The sequence below is a fragment of the Mus pahari genome, chromosome 21 (genome assembly GCF_900095145.1).
Source record: "Mus pahari chromosome 21, PAHARI_EIJ_v1.1, whole genome shotgun sequence".
Lineage (NCBI taxonomy): Eukaryota > Metazoa > Chordata > Mammalia > Rodentia > Muridae > Mus > Mus pahari.
This window is the reverse complement of record NC_034610.1, coordinates 23,146,327-23,164,505: the sequence shown is the minus strand read 5'-3', so window position 1 is coordinate 23,164,505 and position 18,179 is coordinate 23,146,327. Positions and strand designations below refer to the sequence as shown.

The window sequence follows — 18,179 nt, the reverse complement described above, 5'->3', positions numbered from 1 at the left end:
CCTCTGCTTCCTTAATACTGGGATTAAAGACCTAAGCTGCCATGCTCAGCAAGGGGAAGTTCCTGACGTTGCTTTTAAAGATAGACAGGGACATGAATTTCCAGATATTAAAATCATTAGGAATAAGCTGAGCTGTGGGAGGGGGGAGCCAGGCCTGTCCGGCAGTGAAAAGAAGAGACCTTTGAGTGTTTACGATCCCCACCCCCCCACCCCCACCCCCACGCTATAGGACAAGCCTTTGAGGTAGAGGAAAAGATGCATGCTAGACCTCGGAGTTTCATTTAGTATTTTAATAATATAAAAAAGACAGTACAAAATCCAAACATTCCTTTTTACAAGTTTTCAGATACATATTTTTTCCCCAAGTGCAAAATACTCTGTGTACCACATTGCTGCTGCCTATTGTCAACTGAGATGCTTGCTGTATGAGAGGCAGTGGAAGGCAGGTATAAATACAGTATTTTAAGATTTTCTTCTGCGTTAAAAAAAAAAAAAAAAGAGCCGTCCATGAGATAATTACTCTCTGAAAGTCGGACTCACATAGAACAACGTTTTGAGCTTGTCCAAACTGCTGCCATTGGTTGGTCTTGGTAAGCTGATTGCAGAACAGGGCTTCTGGTCCTTCTGGTTCTCAAAGGGTTCCCAGTCCGAATAATGGCGGAAAGACAGAGTGCGCCCGCCAGCCATGAGACAGGTCCGACGGAAAGGGTTCCTTCATGGAGTCTGCTGAGGAAAGGAACCATGCGGGGCGCCATGTCCTGCTTGGGGTCAGTTACATTTGGTCTCTGCTCCCCTGCCTCTGGAGCTCAGCAGCAGATACAGACACTTAAATGTGCTGTAGCTTTCTCTTACACACGAGATATGACTTCCTGATCCATTTAAGTCACCTCAGACACACACGGAGAACACTTCGCAGATTCACAGACTCCAGCGAGGCAGAGCCCAGCCTGTACCGACTTCCCCACCTGCACCTCCACATGGAAATGACCATAGTAAGGCCGGTGGCAGTCCTCGAAAGATCACCGAAGGCACAGGGTGGGCGGCTAAAATCCAGGCTCTGGTTGGGTTTTCTCCTAATTACCTCAGGCTTGGGGACTGACTGGGTCAATGCCACAAATAGAGGCACCGCGGTGCTGCTGAGGATCTCAGTGCCTGCTTGACATCCGCTACCCCGTGCTTGGAGCACGCGTGGAGGTGGCTTCCCATGTTGGGACTCAGCTCAACGGCAGGGTCTTGGACTAGGATGGATGAGGCGCCAGGGTTACGTGACCTCGAAAGCACCGTAGCGCACAGAGAAGCGTCTGAGTCAGCTCTCGAAGGGTTCCTGTTCACACTGTCTTCCCATTCCCCACCTCCTCCTGGGAACCTCTTTTGTCTGACCTGTGCGGTCCTAGAAAGTCCCTGAGTTCTTACTCCTCCTTCAGCCCACTCAGCCCCCAGAGTGAGGCGCTCGGGGCCAGTATCCCCTGTAAGTTCAGTAACAGCTCTGCCTGGATTCCTCGCTGCCAACTTGGTTGGCAGTAGCAAGTCCTTGCTTGATCTCCTCCATCCATCTTGATGTCAGCTAAGTCTGGCGGCCTACTCTCTCCTTAGATCTCAACTGCTGCCCCGTCAGCCTCGTGTATGGTGAGCCAGAGGGGTGGGGGTGGGGGTGGCATACCCTAAAGGCATACACTGGGAGGTGCTCTCACTTTGTGGCTTTCTAGGAGCTGGCAAAATGTTAGGGAGAAAGGACTCACAGAGTTATCCCTGCTTCTAGGAGGATGGTCCGAGTTGATTCAGGCTGTTCTGTGGTGCTTCTGGGCACTCACTAGATGCCTATTCACCCCTCTTGCACGAAACCATTCAACGGCTTTGCAATAGCTCTCTGACCCCCACCCCCCCCTCACCGTGTGGGCTACCGCGTCCAGGAAGTGAGCTTTGCCTGCTGCTGGCTGGTGTGGGTGGGGATCAGACTATTTGGTAGTTGAATCTCTTGGCAGTTACCTAGAGTCAGACATGAGGAGTCGTTGGTGGGTGTCCAGGACTAAGGCCTCAGGAAACGAGAAGGAACAATTGGACTTTACAGGCAGCATCAGGGTTAAGGATGGGGCATACACAGAGCCGAGGCTCAGGCACAGACACCATTCTTCCTTTTGAAAGACAGTAGTTGAAGGCTTGACGTCAGCTCCAAGAGGCAGGTGGCCGGTCTCAGGCACATGTCTGCTTCCTGTCCTTCCCCAGCTTCATAGATGAAGAACTGTCCAATTCCAGGCTGCTCCAGCCCTCTTTGGCTGTCTTGGGAGCCTGTGCAGGCCGTCCATTGAGTTTATCCCGATCCCCTCCCATGCCGTGGCAAGGGAGAGCATGAAGGCAGGGGAAGACAGGTTGTCCCTACTCGCAGAAGATTCCTGACCAAGTCCATCTGCATGTGTTACCATGAATCCACAGAGAGACACAAGGCAGGCAGGGTCGGCTCAGTCAGGAGCCTCTTCCTCCTGCTCCATCAAGTTACCAGAGCTAGTCTCCTATGCTGGGGCGCCTCTGAGGGGCGGCCCTAGCTCTGCGCTGCTGAGGCCTCAGGGAGGCCCGAAACAGATGAGCCGCTCCAGCGCTTAAGGCTCCTGACAGACAAACTGCTGTTCCTCCACCCCCAGCACACCCTTCTCTTCTGGGCAGCTATAAATAGGGTTATTCTGAGAGGAAAAAAGTAACAACAAAAAAAATCCAACCCCTCCCTCTAGACGACACAGAAAGACTCAAAATGATTGCACTTCTCAGATGTGGGGAGGGTGGGCAGGCGGCTTGCCAAGGGCACTCACACTCAAAGAAGGCCTTGATAAGCTTCGTTCCTCCTGCTGCCCACAGCCCGGGGCTAGAGGTAGGCAGCTCCTGGCTGGCTGCAGAGTGGGGTCCTCTTTGGTGGAGCCCACAGGCCACCTGGGGCTACAAGGGAAAACACCCGTGGAACAAGGTCTGGGCTTGGAGTGTCAACAGCCGCACTTCTCTAAGGACAGCGCTTATCAGGGCGTGGGTAGGCCTCCCCCAGGGAGCCCTTAGGTGGGGTGAGGGCACGGCTGGGCGGGACTGGCAGGAAAAGGGTTAGTGTTTGAGGCTGGGTTCCACTTGTCACTTGTTCTGCAGGAAGCTCCTTTAGGTGACACATTTTCTTTTCTTTCTCTTTTGGGCAATGTTTTAAAAACCCGCTTTCTGTCCTGCAGAGCTATCTGAGAGCTTTGTATGTCCAGGGCCCCTGCCTGCTGCTCGCCCTTACCGGGCAGGGGTTTACCATCCCAGTGGTATGGATCACTTGTAAACCCTATGGAGTCAGCCCCAGGCAGGTAAGAGCAAGCTCTACAGATGAGAATGCTAACTGTGAGCACCCCAGGGCTCAAACTGCCCCAGCAGCCTGGGGTTGGCACAAAGCTGCTATGTCCAAGGCTTCTTTGGCAGGACTCTGGGCTGTGAAGAGCCACTCTGGGGAGCACGGGGGCCGTGGAGGGGGTGTTTTGGCTCCTGGCTAGCAAGGCACCATGCTATAATGGCAGAGGAATAGAAGGTGGGGAAAACAGACAGCACTAATGACTTCCAGGAGAGACAGAACGAAGACAAGGTAACTAGAAAGGCCGAAGGGGACAGCGCCCGGTGTGGTGATGTCTCTCCTTCAAGAGAGACAGTTTCTTGTCTGAGGTTGGGGTGCCAGCTCTGAGGGCCAGGGAGGTGGGAGCTCTGAACTGGGTCTCGGGCCCACAGGCACTATTTGTAAGGCCTCAGGAAGCTGGAGACTTTGGAGCGCAGTAGCTTGATGAAGGATTTTGGCAGCATCTCCTTGTGTTTCTCTGTGTACTTGAAGTAGTTTTGAGGGTGGGCCAGGACCTCGAAGAAGGCCTTGATAAGCTTCTTGTCCTGCGGAAGACAGCAGGTGGCAGTTGTCAGCTTCAGTGGCTTGTGGGGGGAGAGGATACTCAGCAGCCCCTCTTCCTGTCTAACAGCAGCTCACACTGAGCATGTCCAGAGGCAAGCCCTCCCCCNCCCCCCCCCCCGTCTGCTCCTTTTGAACCCCCAAGGCTTAGATGAGCTTAGATAAGACCTGTTAGTGACAGGTCTAGGCCTCCCTCCGCTGCTCAGGCCCGGGCCCGTGGAGCATCCTTGACCCCGTACTCTCTCAGCTACAGCCAGCTGTTGACTCTGCCTTCAGTATATGCCCAGCATCTGTCTGAGAAGCTTGCCAGAGCCACAGCTGCCACATGGATTGATGCCACCGTAATCTCTCACCTGGGCTATTCCAATGGTTGGTCTGTTCCTTTGTGGTACTAGGCCCTCAGACACAATAGCCTAGTATTCATCTTTTGTTCCTCCTAGATTCACTTATTTTATGGGAATTTCACCTGTGTGTATGTGTGTGCACCACATGCATGCCTGGTGTTTGAGGAGGTCGGAAGTGTGTTAGATTCCCTGGTACTGGAGCTGTGGATGGTTATGAGCCACTGTGTGGGCGCTGGGAATTGAGCCCAGTTCCTCTGCAAGAAGTAACAGATGTTCTCAACTGCCGCGCCAACTCTCCAGCCCCTAGGCCAATCCAGTGTCAGCAATTCTATTATTGCTATAATCAAATTCTATTAATACCCTGTTACTCTGCAATAGCAATTCTACTATTGAGCACTCTTGTTACTTGAGATAGAGTCTCACTAGGTTGCTCAAACTGGCTTTGGACTTGCTTTGTAGCTCCAACTGACCTATAACACACCATCTTCCTGCCTCAGCCTTTTGAATAACTAGGACGAGAGGTGTGAGCCACTGGGCCTGGGGTTGATCTCTGTGTTCCCATCCTTGGCCTACCATAGAGTTCCTCCTCGCGGCAGTCACAGTGGGTGCTCAGTTAGCCTGCTTTGTGTTTGGAATCCATTTTCCACTCTCTGGTTTTCATTTCCTGGTATCTTGGATGACCCTTGCATTTGAGCTGCCCCAGAAGCTGGGACCACAGGCAGGTGCTATCATGTCTGATGAATAACAGTGATTAGCTCCAGGAGCCACACCAGGGCCGTGTGCCTGACAAACCTTTCTCAGCCACTGATTACATGTCATCCCGTTTCTGTCTCTACTCACAGGAAGAGTCAGGTCCCTCGTGTGACATGCTCACTGTACGTCACTTGTGTCCTGCTTCCCTCTCCTCTTCCTCCCCCATGGAATGACAGTAATGACAGTGGTCTTGGGTTTTGTTTTTTGTTTTTTGTTTTTTTTTGGAGACAGGGTTTCTCTGTGTAGCCCTGGCTGTCCTGGAACTCACTCTGTCAACCAGGCTGGCCTCGAACTCAGAAATCCGCCTGCCTCTGCCTCCCCAGTGCTGGAATTAAAGGTGTGCGCCACCACTGCCCAGCTTGGGGTCCTTAAATACACCACAGTAGTGCCGCACTCACTGGTCTGTACTGTTCCTTGGTCACCCAACTGCTCCTTTCAAATCTTTCCTCATAGGCCTCTCCAGCCCACCTCTCCACAGTGCCAGGCACTGGGCCTTAAAACTCCTCTCTAGGGGCTGCTGAAGTGATTCATGTGGAAAGGCCCCTACCACCAAGCCTAAGGACCTCAGTTTAATTCCCAGGACCCCCCCCCACCATACACACACACACACACACACACACACACACACACACACACACACAAGCCCCATGCCCACAGAGACCCAACCAAACTACCAAGGAATCTCCTGGCTTCTAGGGTTGTTCTAAGATAATTGGGGCTTCCACTCTAACCAAGACAATTGTACTATATTGTCCTTGTTTTGAGACAGAGTCTCACTGTGTGGCTAGGGCTGGCCCGAAGCTGACCTAGAACTCCCAAAGTTCCTCCTGCCTCTGCCTCTGCCTCCCAAGTACTGCAGTCAAAGCTATGCCACCCCAGCTCCAGCGTGGCCACACTACTTTGTGCATACAGTTGCACAGTGCATTTGATTCACTGTCTGATGGAGTCCAGCCTGTCACCCAGGTTGTTTCCTTAACTCTTGGGCTCAAGCGATTCTTCTGCTTCAGCTCCTGAATAGTCAGGCCATATGTGCTCCATCACACCCAATTACATTTGATTTCAAACAGTGGCCTAGGGCTGGAGAGATGGCTCAGAGGTTAAGAGCACATACGGTTCTTGCAAAGGATGTGTGTTTAGGTTCCAGCACCCATATTGGGTGGCTCACAACTGCCTGGTACCCCATCCCCAGGAGAATCTGACACCTCTGGCTGCCTTGCAATCCCATGCACATATCCACACAAACAGTTGGAAGGGTCTCAGGGTGTCTCCCTGGCTGCCCTAGAACTCCACATATAGACCAGACTGGCCTTAAACTTGGAGACCCACCCACCTATGCCTCCTGAGTGCTGGGATCAAAGGGGAGCAGCACTGTGCAGGCGGGACTCAAATCAGAATCCACAGACCCAGGGTGGTGTTCGTTCCTCAATGTTGGAAATGTTTCTTTTCCTCTGGGCCTGTAATCCCACCCGGCACTTAGGAGCTGGAAGCAGGGGAACCCGGAGTTCAAAGCCAACCTGGACTATTAAGATTCTGTCTCAAAAAAAGTAATCAACGTATGGTTGTATAGTTTACCCTCTCTGCCTCGTAACGGACAAGGCAGAGGAAGTCTCCTGTTCCCCACCCCCCACCCCCAGGGGTGACACAGTATGCTGACACTGGTTCTGTGAGCTGGGTTCAGAGCCCAGGCCGATCACAGGGCAAGCGCTTTACCTCTCTCGTCTGGAAAGCGGCAGTGAGAAAGCACATGCCCACAGAGCCAGGAGTAGGAAGGCATGCTGTACTTAACAGTTTGCCTGCACATGGGTGCATGCCCATTTCCATCAGCACCACAGCCCACGCTCACTTGCCTTTAGGATCTCCTGGTGGTTTTCTGAGGCATAGAGCCGGCCATCACGCACTATGTCTTCCACCAGCTGCTCATAGTCTTCTGTAAAGTCAACAGGGTTGGGGGCTGAGCGTGGAAACTCTGCTCTCCTGGTTCCCTCACAAGACCCACCCACCGCTCCATCTTTCCTGCCTTGCTCACCATCGTAGGTCACATAGGGAATCTGGAAGCCTCGAGCACTGTTGGCCTCGCTGGTCTTGAAGTTGATCCAGAGTTTTCTGGAACGGGCAGTGAAGGCAATGGGCCGCTCGTAGGTCTGGCAGGTCTCATATGTGGTGATGGAGGATGGGGAGGCTGGCAAGGCAAGCATCAGGTCAGGAGATTAGCGGGGCTGTGAGGTCATTCTGACAGAGGCTCCCCCAGCCCCCGTAAACACACAGCTAGCCGCACAGCCTCTCTTCTGCCATCCCCAGGTTTATTCTACAAGGCTGACTACTGCGCAATCACGTGCATTAAAATCGGGATGAGGACGGCAGGAAGGCCAGGGTTAGAGTTAGTCAGCAGCACTGGTGTCCCAGCCCCAAGACTGGCTTCCTCACTACTGCCCATCCAACCTGTCCCCCAGGTCCTGGGCTAACTTCTGTCCCCCAAGGCTCCTCTCGTATATCTGCTCTCATTGGGTTCCCACTCCACAGCCCCAGGTCTTTCTCTTCCCCAACCAGATTCTACGTGCCCAACCCCCAGCCGGCTCTGCAGGCACCCACAGTTCTTTCTCATGACCAGGACGTCCCCACACTCGTCCTCAGAGGGCAGGAAGATCTCGGGGACCACGATGAGGATCTTGCGCTTGGGTGGGGGGTTGATGTTCCAGACGCACTCCACGCCGGCCGGGTAGTTGCCAGGGTAGTTGGGAGACTCGATGTAGCCAGTGAACTCACCCAGCTCCCCGCCACACTGCCGATCTGCAGCCACACCCCGGTGGAGAAAGCAAGGGAGACAGTCAGTGGGGAACCGTGGTTGGCGGGCTGAGGAGCTTGAAGAGGGAGAGCAGACGACGTAGGTGGTGAACCATGCTAGGTCACCATCTGCTCTTCCGGGGTGCTGGGCCCACCCCCCTCCTCCTGCCCTTCCAGTATCTGAAAGGATGCTACAGGCACCCCGACAGCTGGCCTGGAGGGGACTTGGCTGCCCAGCCACCCACGCCCACTCCGGCCTTGCTTCCTGCCGCTTTACCACCTCCCACCCCCTTTTCCATGCACATGGTTCTGAGATATCTCTCCACTCCCCGCAGCCTGGCCAGCCACATACTCTTGCACTGGGCCACACTGGTCGAGCCATCAAAGTCAGTGCTTGTATTTCCTGGGCAGCGGGTGCAGAAGTTCTGACGGAAGTCTGGCTGGTAGGAGCCCACGGCACAGCGGATACAGCGATGGATGCTAGTGTTGTAGTAGTGGCCCGGGGAGCACTGGACTGCAGGCGAGAGAGAAGAGGGCAGAAGCTAAGGTGGTAGGAAAGTGGGCATCTGGGCCGTGGATAGACAGGCACATTTGTCATGGAGAATCCAGACATCAGAGACTCCAAGGTTTCTCCCAGGGTCCCTACCTTTCCCAGACTGAGTCTAAAGCCAGGGAAGAGAGGCCTTCCAAAGGGGCTGGCTACAGCACCCTCCTCTTCCTGCAGGCCCTCCCTGAGTAGTGTCAGACTGATACAGGAGCTCACTTAGGGGGATGGAGGGAAATGGCCACCAATCTGCAATGTATTCTGGACAGGGAGGAAGGGTTTAGTCACGTTCTATCCCCAGGTCTGGCCCAAGGGGCAGCTCTGAAAGAAGACCATGTACAGTTAGGCACCTGGGTCTTCCCTTTTGACGGAAGATGGTCGGATAACACTCAGTCTTGCGGAGGGGCTTGGAGATGTGTGGGTGGCAGCTGAGCACAGGAAGCTCCCGGGGAATAACCTGCTCACCTTTGGTGTCGCAGTCCTGGAAGGAGACTGCCCCCTCGTGCTTGGTGGTGAGGCCTCCGCCACAGGGGAAGCACAGGGTTCGCCCTGCTTCAGGCTGATAGGTGCCCCGTGGGCATGGCTGACAGGGCTTAAACCCATCTCCTGAATGGTGGCCAGGTGGGCACTGACCTGCAATGAAGCGAGGGCCCAACTCTGATGGGGTTGGTCCTGAGCCACTCCCTGGGTCACCCAGTCTTAGGGAACAGCGGAGGCATACAAACAAGACATAGACTAGGAGACTGGCCTGGAACCTGGGCCTGCCCTTTGGGAAACCCCATGCCCACGGGCACCCCAGTGCCCACCCTAGCCCATTCTGCGTTGTTTGTTCCCCTGGCACCTGCACACGTGGTGACGTTGGTGGCTCCAAGAGGCCCGTGGGCATCACTCCCAGGGCAAAGGTCGCAGGAGAGCTGCCCTTCCCTCTCCTGGAAGGTGCCCGCTGGGCATGGCACACACTGCTCCGTCTGGCCGTGGTAATACGTTCCCTGCGGGCAGCTGACTGAGGGAGAGTCGGCCGCGCTAGCCACCCCCCCATCTCCCACCACCCAGGCCTAAGACTCCCCTTCCCGCTCCTCCAGACGTGGGAGATCTATTAGGGAACGAACAGAACCCTGCTTGGAGAGATAGGGACATCAAGTCTGAGTGCAGGAGAACTGCTGGCCCTGCCTGGTGTCCTAGATTTCAGCCTGGGACTAGAGAAAGGAGGCTCATGGGCAGGAGGGGCTTCGCCACCTTGTGTTTTGAGAGCTTCACCTGAGGCAGCAAGGGGTCCTGCTTTGCTCTGAGCCAGGGCCAGGTTGGGCTTCCCCCACGCCCCACGCCTTTGCTTCCCAGCAAGCTCCCTTACCACACTTGGTGCCTGCTCGGTGCTGCCCCGGTCTGCAAACCTCCACCAGCTCTGCTCGGTCCCCAGCTCCCAGGCCTGGCTTGTGGGCTAGCTCATAGTCAAGGCCTGCCAGACGCAGCAGGAACCGGTCCTGGTTGATGGACTTTCTGAGCATCTTCAGGGACCCTTTCAGCCTTCGTTCCATCCGCTGTCGGAGGCAAGGCAGCCCACAGCCAGCTGGTAATGGACGGTTGTGCGAGTGAGAGAGTGAGGAGAGGTCAGAGCAGAAGGCAACTGACAGGGGCGGTCCTGGGGTTTGCTGCTTGTCATTACCCAGGCCCAGAGTTCAGGTGCCCCCTTCCCTTGACTTGTCCCTTTTGGATCCAGGCTATGTGCCCTCCTCTTTGGCCTTCCACCCAACAATGTCCCTAGGCCCACCTGTCGTTTCTTCTGCTCTGACCTCAGCTTCTAATTCCAGGGTGAGCCGGGTAACCTCCTTGCCTGGGGGGGTCCGGGCCCGCCTGCCCTTGCCCTTCCGAGAAGAGTCGCACTTAAGGTGGATGAAAGTGACCTGGCACTCAGAGCAGGGGACACCACCTGGAGACAGAGGCCGCGTCAACCTCAAACTGAAGCTTCCACTGAAAACAAGTCCTCCCTTCCGACTCTCCCATTTCTCCGTCCACCCCAGACATCCCTGCCTCCATCCCTCTGCCTCCATCCCTCTCCTCGGTGGGATGGAATGGCAGGGAATCCCAGGGCCTTAGCCTACAACAGCCTCCCCCATTTCTATCCACAGCCCAGGATGCAGGTGACAGAATCCCTGACAGAACTAGGCAGAGGGGCTGAGAGGTGGGGAGAATCTGGTGGAACCAGTGGGAGGGAGGTCCAGACCTGGCCCCAGGACCCTGCTGGCCTCCTCGGCTTTGCCTTTGTTCCGTAGATGCAGGCGACATTTGGCATCCTTGATCTTGAAGGAGGCTCTCTGCTTGACTGGTAGCACTGCAGCTTCTAGAGGGTAAGAGAAGCTCAGCACAGCTCCAGGGCCTGGGGATGGCTTGCTGTGGGAGGCGGCTCTGAGCTGAGCTGTAAGGTTTAGCTAGAGAGCAGGATCATGAAAGCCAAGGGTAACAGATAAGAGGGCTAGGATGGGAGGAGCTCGGCCACACAGCTGGAGAGTTAGAGGGTAACACGGGGAGGTAGGGGTGAGGAGAACTGTGGGGGACAGAGAAGAGAGGAGGAGGGCTCAGGGCAGGTGCTCACCATGGCAGGAGCTGGAGACGGTGCTGTTCCCAGACTGGATCACTCGGGCTGGAGCAGCTTTAGGGCTCGGGGTACCACAGCTCACAGTGAAACCGTTCTCCGACTCTGAGAGAAGGGGCCTATCACAGCTCTGGCTCACCTCTCAACCCCCAGTGGGCGGAGGAACCCCGGGGGAACAGAGGCACTGCTGAACAGCCAGTCTGCCCTCCCTTCTCCCCAGAGCCCCATCACTCTCACATACCTGGCAAGAACCGGGCCCGGGAGGGACAGGTCAGGGCACAAGTATCCCTCTTGCCTGAGCGATTGCAGCTGAGCATGGCTTTTGAGGCTCCTGGACTGCTCTGACACTTCACTGGCTCTAGGAAGGGAAGCAAGGTCTGAGAATATGAACATGCCTTGTCTACCTGCCCCCAGAGAGCTAATGCGGAAAAGGGGACCAGCTACATGCCCAAGGAGACAGGGCGCATTTTAAACCTCACACCTTCCCCTGAAACAGCATTGCCATGTCTGGCCAGCAGTGGGCGCCACACACCTGTGCAATCCTTCCCGTTCCAGTGAAGGCGGCCCTGGCCTGCTGGGCAGGTACACTGATAGCTGCCTGGGGTGTTGATGCAGCCAAAGCGGCAGCCTCCCTTATTGATGCTGCATTCGTCCACATCTGTGGGAGGAGTAGGGGATCAGACTGCCAGTATCCTTGTGGAGACTACTGTGTATTTACAAATCTGTCAGGCAGGTAGGTCTCACGTGAACATTCTCACAAGCATAGTAAAGGGTTCTGTGGCCTGTGAGGAACTCAAACTTCTCTCCCTTTGCTACATCCCCAGTCAGGGTCACCACTGAGCAGGGGCCAATCTAACCAGACCCAGGTCTCAGGGCTTTCCTCTCTTACCATCTCATTGGGCTAGAGACTGAGAGGGTGGGTCTCTGGGAACAGCGAGGGGATGCAGGGTAGAATTAGGAGGCAGAGTCTGGCATGGGGATGTGCCGCCTGCCGTCACAACCCTTGAGAAGTGAAGGCTGGAGGTTTGGAGTTCGGGGTCACCTCTGGCTGCGTGTGTGTCCGCAGCCATCCTAGGCTACGTGAAACCCTCAGGCATCTTGCTGCCAGGATGCTGCTCTCTGGAATCCTGTCTCCCAGCTGGCCTGTGGAAGCCGCCTTCTATTGTATCTTGTTGGATGTAGACGAGAACCACCCAAAGGTTTCTCATTACAAGAATTTGGAGTGTGAAGAGTCGAGGGGCTGGGGCATCTGGGAAGCAGGAGGGTGTGATCTTGCTGGCTTACCCCCGCAATGAGTGACACCATATAGAAGGTAGCCACGATGACAGAGACACTGGAAGCTCCCCGGGGTGTTGACACACACATGGTCACAGGTGCGGTCGAAGGAGCATTCATCTATATCTGGAACAGCAAGGGTTCGAACCACTGGGTCTTTCTCGGGACCGACCCATGCCCAGGCGAAGGACTCTGATGCTGAAAGACCTTGGCCTAACTCCGGATCTGTGTCCAAGCACAGACAAACTCCCTCTGTGCCCTTTGTCTGGGGCTTGGGGCTTTTGTTTGTTGTTTTCCGAGACAGGGTTTCTCTGTGTAGCCCTGGCCATCCTGGAATGCATGCTGTAGACCAGGCTGGCCTCAGACCCACAGAGATCCACCTGCCTCTGCCTTCCAAGGGCAGGGATTAAAGGTGCGCCCCCATGGCCCAGCACAGAATCGCCAGGGTCTGGAACCTGTGCATGTGGAACCTAGCTGCAGCAGGCCACGCTTGGGGAACCTGGATTGTGAAGGAAGCTCTCTCACCCTTGCCAAGATGTATGTTTCAGCATGGAGCTGGCCTGCAAGAAGGAAGGGCTACCGTTGTCTGCGGCATAACCCTGCCTATAGAGACGCAGTGTCTACTAGGTTGCTTGGACTACGGCACCCCTAGGCTCGCCCCCTTGGCCCGAGCCGGCTCACCCTGGCAGCTCCTTTCGTTGATGAGAAGCTTGTAGCCCTTCTTGCAGCTGCACTCGAAGCTGCCCACTGTGTTGCGGCAGATGTGGTCACAGCCCCCGTTGTTTAAGCGGCACTCGTCTATGTCTGGGGACGAAGGACAGCATTGAAGGCTAGGGGCAAAGGAGCCTAGATCTCTTCCTCACAGAGACAAGAAAGATCAAGGAGGGCCCTGGCCTGGCCCTTTTAACTTGGCTGTCACCTCTGTCTCCGTGCCTTCCCTGCTTAGGATATCTGGCCATTAATAACACCATCTCTCCTGAAGACAAGTCCAAGAACCACCTATGCCAGCAGGGAGCAACGGTCTAGACTTATGGGGGCAGGTGGCCGTGTGAGATCCAGGCTGGTCGACATCCCTTACTCTCTAGCTGACAGCCATTCCCAAGACTGTAGGGAGGACTGTCCTTTCTTGTCACAAAGGCTGGGGGCCTCTGGTCATGCTGTAAAGGGGCAGCCCTCATGGAGGAGGGGCTGGCCAGAGAGGCTGGGTAGAGAGGACTTCTAAGAGAGAGGGAGAAGCTGCTGGAGATGAGGGGCCAGGAGGGGGACGGGACTGGTGCGGTCTGCAGAGACTCAGAGCCTGGCAGCTTTGGGTACTAAGAAAGGGGTGGGTGGACGGCTTCCTTCCTGAGGTCAAGTTCCCCGGAGCTGGTGGCAGACAGGACCCAGGCTACTCAGCACTTGTGGAGGGGAGGGGGCAGGGCCTTCACTCTTGGCCTACCTGTCAACAGCCCTTCACAGCAGGAAACCTCTTTACTGCGGCTGGCTGACCCTCTGCCCCTCCCTCCTGCTGCAGCTCTTGGGCCAAGAGACACAAAGAAGGAGCCCGGCACGACCCAGTCCCCACTCCTCCCGACCAGAGGACAGTGCTGAGTCAGTGTTTGCAGAATGGGTCCTCTCCCCCTTTTCCTTCTCATCTTCCCCAAATCCCAGCTAACTGGCAGGAGGGGAGGTAGAATGGGTAGTACAGGAACGGAGGTCATAATGAAAACCAAGCCAAAAGGTCCCACAGGGCAGATTCTTCTCACTGATCCATCACTCATCCATCTCTGTGGCACCTAGGAGCCAGGCTCAGTGGAGGAAGCCCGGGCACCACAGTGTGGAAGGCCGAGCCGGGCCCTGGTGTGGGCGCTCGCTCCTACCTATCTCCTAGGACAGAGATCTCTCCAGACCCGCTGGGAAGATCTGAGGGTGCAGGCTGAGAAGTTAAACCACCCTTCTTCTCCCCAGTACAGGGACAGGGGTGAGAGAGGGAACAAGGGAGACCAGGCCAGGAGGCAGCAAAGTGGACGTCTGTGCCCTCTGTACTGAGGTGGGAGAGGCTGGCAGGAGACATCCCTTTAAAGGCGTTGAAGAGGCGTGGTCGGTCACCTAGGAACTCTCTCGCCTCCCTTTGGCAGAGGTCTCCGTGTCCCTGTTCGCCCTGAGGTCTCACCTTTGCAGGTCTTTCTGTCTGGCTGCAGCATGAAACCCACGGGGCAGCTGCAGTGGACTCCGGTCGCTGCGTCGTGGCACTTACTGTCGCAGCCTCCATTGTTGACAGCACAGGTTTCTGTTGAGGGAGGTGTGGGTGGTGATAGGGTTACCAGCCTAGAAGAGTGTCAGACTCAGGTGTCGGGGCCTCACGGGGTGGAGGGGGGTCAGCAGGAGCTTTAAGCGGAAGCTCCAGCCTCCCCTTCCTCCCGACACCCACCCCTCACAAGTCCAGGAAGCACTCTCGCTCGCTCAGCTGGTGCGCTCGCTCGCTCGGCATCCCTGCCCCCTACTTGATTGAAACAAGGTGGGCAGCAGTGAGGCAGGTACAAGCCAGAGCTGTCAGGCAGGAATGTGCTGGGGGAGGGGGCAGGGGAGCAGGAGAGGAAAGCTAAAGAGGGCTCGTCCTAGGCACGAGTGAGTGAGCGAGCATCCCAGCATCTGAGCGTTAGCATCCTAAGGCCTGAGGGAACAGAAGGGGCAGACCGGGGTGTGGGTGTGGGTGTGGGTGTTTGTGATGGGCCGTCTCCTAAAAGGCCTGAAGGGAAGAGCGTCTCAAGACCCTGAGGGCTCCACATTGATTCAAGCCCAAACCCCCTACCCCCCATCTGACACTGCAGCCCTGGGTCGCCATCCTTTCACTCCTCCCCAAACCCTCCTGTCTACCTGGAAACAAGCTGGCTCTCTGGCTCTTGGCTTTTGCTGATGAGATATGTTGTGATGGGACGGGGGTGAGGGTGGGGTGGGGGGAGAATCCAGAGGAAGATCGAGAGAAGGTGGAAGACACAGAAGAGGAAGCTCGCTGTCAGCCCCAGGTCAGCAAGAGCCTGGCATGGGGACCTGGGTGCTGTGGTCTGTCCCAGGCACCAAGTCTTCTCCCACTGGCGTCCTAAGGCCTCCATGGGACAAGAGAGAAGAACTGTTCTAAGAATGAGGCTGTCAGGCCCACTCTTGTCCCCAAAGTGGGCAGTGTGCCAGGACTCCAAAAGAAGCCCACCTCTACCTGGGAGTCCTTGGCCTGCCCTGGTCTCACTGTGGTCTCCCCAAGGTCTCCCAGGCCTCGAGGAGCTCAAGTCCAGACTCCCCCAAAAGTGCTCTAAAGACCGAGGGCTCCCAAGGCCTAGAGGAGCACAGTGGGGGACAAGATGCTGTCTATGAGATCCTCTGAAGCGTCCAGGATGGGTGCTAACAACTCGCATGGTATTCACCCCAGGCTGGACCAAGAAGCTGGGCAGAGATGCCCAGCTCTGCAGGACAGTGGCTGAGCACAGGAAGGAGGGCACAGCTCGCCCTGTCCTTTGTGCCAGGCGCGGACCACATGATAGTGCTGTATTAATTACCACACCCTAGAGAAGGAAGACTGTCCCTCCCCTCCTGAGAGGAGTGGGCTGAGGGTTCAGAGAAGACGGCTGGCAAGTCACTTGAGACTGGCTGGTGAGGGACCGAGAGTCAGGCAGAAATCACCAGCTGAGGCTGTGTGATGTACTGAAGGAAGAAGGAAGGAACCCAAGAAGGGTGACCCACAGAGAAGATGGCATCCAACTCTGATATACTTCCCTCAGCCACAGTGGCAACAGTGGGCAAGATGGCACTGGCTGCAGGGACCGAGGGGTGCACATGGCTGGGGGAGACCGACCAGGGCAATGAAAGGTGGAGGAGGCACAAGAAGAAGGAGAACCAGGGACCAGGAAGATGACCAGCGGGAAGCTTCTTAGGCCACCAGATGGGTCCAGAGCCCACGCTGCCAGGGGAGCCCTGGAGGGCATGCAAGGTTAGTGGGAGCCCCAGCGGGTTAGCCCTTCCCTGGCAAGCCGGTGAGTGCAAGCGGAGAGCAGACATATTTACCATTAGAAACGGCCTGAATGGGCCCGAGCTGCTCTGGCCGCCTTTCCCCTGTTTGACATTGTAAAAAATCCGTTTAGATTCGGGGCAAGGCCCACCCTGCACCCTCCACCCTGACGGTCCAAACCACTAGCCCCATGTGGTGATCCCAGGAATCCCAAATTAGCCTCACTCCTCAGCCTTGTCCTGCCTGGTACCCTCAAAGAAATCAAGCCCCCATCAAGGGACCATAAAACAGAGATGCTGGGTCTCGGAGAGAGCAGCTGCGGGTCCAGCCCCCGCACAGCATGCCAGGCAAAGCTGGCACGGGTGTCAAGTTTCGCATCTCGCCACCTCTCAAATCCTTTAACTACACTCCTGTCTCGCCACTCAAGCTGCACGTCCCCACAACCCCAGTGACATTTCCTCCTGCCAAGAAAAATGAAATCCAAGGCAAGTAGGCTCATCTCCCTGGGGGCAAAGGGAGAAGGATGGAGAGGGAGCAGCACCACTTGCCCTGCCCAGAGAGCTCAGTGGGTCTCAGGTTAGAGAGCTCAAGCCTAATTACAAAGCAGCCATGTTTGAGAACATTGGAAGGGAGGCCCCAGGGAACCGGGCCTCGTCCCCCACGGGGCCTCTGTCCTGCCTCATGCATCTTCTCCCTAGGGACCGCATGCAGTTCCTTCTGGAAGAATCAGGGGCTATGTGGGGTGTGTCCAAGGGGTGGTGGGAGGTTTGCAAAGCAGAAGAACTAACCCTGTCAGGAGCATAAGAACGGAGCTGGAACAGCAGTCAGAAAAGGCAGCGTGAAGCCCCGAGCCTGTCTTAGGGTCTCAGAAGAGTTAGCGGTCAGAGAGGGAGAGCTTTCGCTCCAGAAGCCCTTTGAAGCCATGTGTATCCTTGTGAGCCCATCTGATCCCCGTCCTGTGGCTGCAGTGACACACACCTCCATAATCACCACTGTCCACAGCGCAAGCACAGCTACCTCTGACTGGCCTGAGACTCTGCCTTTCCCCACTTCTCTGAGGAGACACATTGTCAGCCTCTCACCGTCCAAGAAATAGCAAGGGAAGGAATTCGACCTTCACTTTAAGGACTTAGCTCATCCAGGGAACCTGGAGACTCAGGTCAGGCCTAGGAACTCAGGAAGGGTCTCAGGCTTGGAGGGAGGGAAGGCTGCAGCAAGTGAGGGGGTGGGCAGCCACAGGCACACTGGAAAGCCAGTACCACTGGATGCTGGGTGGGAGGGGGGCCTGGGGCATCAGGTGAGGGGTAGCAAGGGTAAAGAGTAAGAGGGGGACTGGAGCCACCCTACTGATTCAGCCCAAGGCTAACTGCTGTGTCCTGGCACCCGTTCACAGTAGGGACACTGGCTGTGGCCATTCCCCCTACCACACTAGTCAACCAGAGACTGGGTCAGCCACTCAGCTGACAGCCCCAGAATTCCTCAGGTTACTGCTTCAGCCTTGGTTACCCAGCACCCCTGCTAACAGTTCCAACCTGGTGATGTTTCAGCGTGGGAGGAAGAGGAGGGTGGGGCTCCTGGGGAGGGCAGGGAGTCAAGTGTGCCCTTTAGTCTCTCAGGGTGCTCCTTCCACCTGTGGTCTTATTGGTCTTCAGTCCCACATCAGTAACTCCATCCAGTGCCTAGACATCACCGTCCCCCAGTCTCTCTCTTCCCCTGCAGACCCAGCCCTCACCCCAATCCTGTCACAAGTGGCTTGAGTTGTTCCCTGGCTTCACCCACCAATGCATGTCTTTCCGTCGGTGTGGAGCACAAACTTGACGTGGCAGCCGCACCGAGGACCCTGCTCCGTGTCATCGCAGGTATGCTGGCAGCCGCCATTACCATAGTTGCAGGTCACTGCACAGAGAGAGAGGAGACGTGTCAGCCTGCTTGTCCCTCGTGCTGAAGGTCTGCAAGGTGGGGAAAGCAACCTCTTTTGCTCACTGTGCCCCGCCCCCCACCCCCCGCCCCCC

At 56.2% G+C, this 18,179-nt stretch overlaps 1 protein-coding gene across 1 annotated transcript in view; it reads right to left on the bottom strand.

Annotated features, from left to right (window-relative positions):
- Window positions 1-272: 272 nt before the first annotated feature.
- Window positions 273-18,179, bottom strand: part of Scube3 (signal peptide, CUB domain and EGF like domain containing 3) — a 33,226-nt gene continuing 15,319 nt past the window's right edge. The window contains exons 5-20 of the mRNA XM_029532929.1: window positions 14,341-14,457; window positions 12,870-12,992; window positions 12,198-12,314; window positions 11,446-11,571; window positions 11,155-11,271; window positions 10,914-11,018; window positions 10,545-10,661; window positions 10,092-10,250; window positions 9,675-9,890; window positions 9,165-9,326; window positions 8,789-8,956; window positions 8,132-8,293; window positions 7,588-7,785; window positions 7,025-7,177; window positions 6,846-6,925; window positions 273-3,885 (exon numbers count right to left, since the gene is read on the bottom strand). Coding sequence (XP_029388789.1) covers window positions 3,736-3,885; window positions 6,846-6,925; window positions 7,025-7,177; window positions 7,588-7,785; window positions 8,132-8,293; window positions 8,789-8,956; window positions 9,165-9,326; window positions 9,675-9,890; window positions 10,092-10,250; window positions 10,545-10,661; window positions 10,914-11,018; window positions 11,155-11,271; window positions 11,446-11,571; window positions 12,198-12,314; window positions 12,870-12,992; window positions 14,341-14,457 — 2,270 coding nt within the window. The 3' untranslated portion in view covers window positions 273-3,735. The remainder of the gene's footprint in view (window positions 3,886-6,845; window positions 6,926-7,024; window positions 7,178-7,587; window positions 7,786-8,131; window positions 8,294-8,788; window positions 8,957-9,164; window positions 9,327-9,674; window positions 9,891-10,091; window positions 10,251-10,544; window positions 10,662-10,913; window positions 11,019-11,154; window positions 11,272-11,445; window positions 11,572-12,197; window positions 12,315-12,869; window positions 12,993-14,340; window positions 14,458-18,179) is intronic.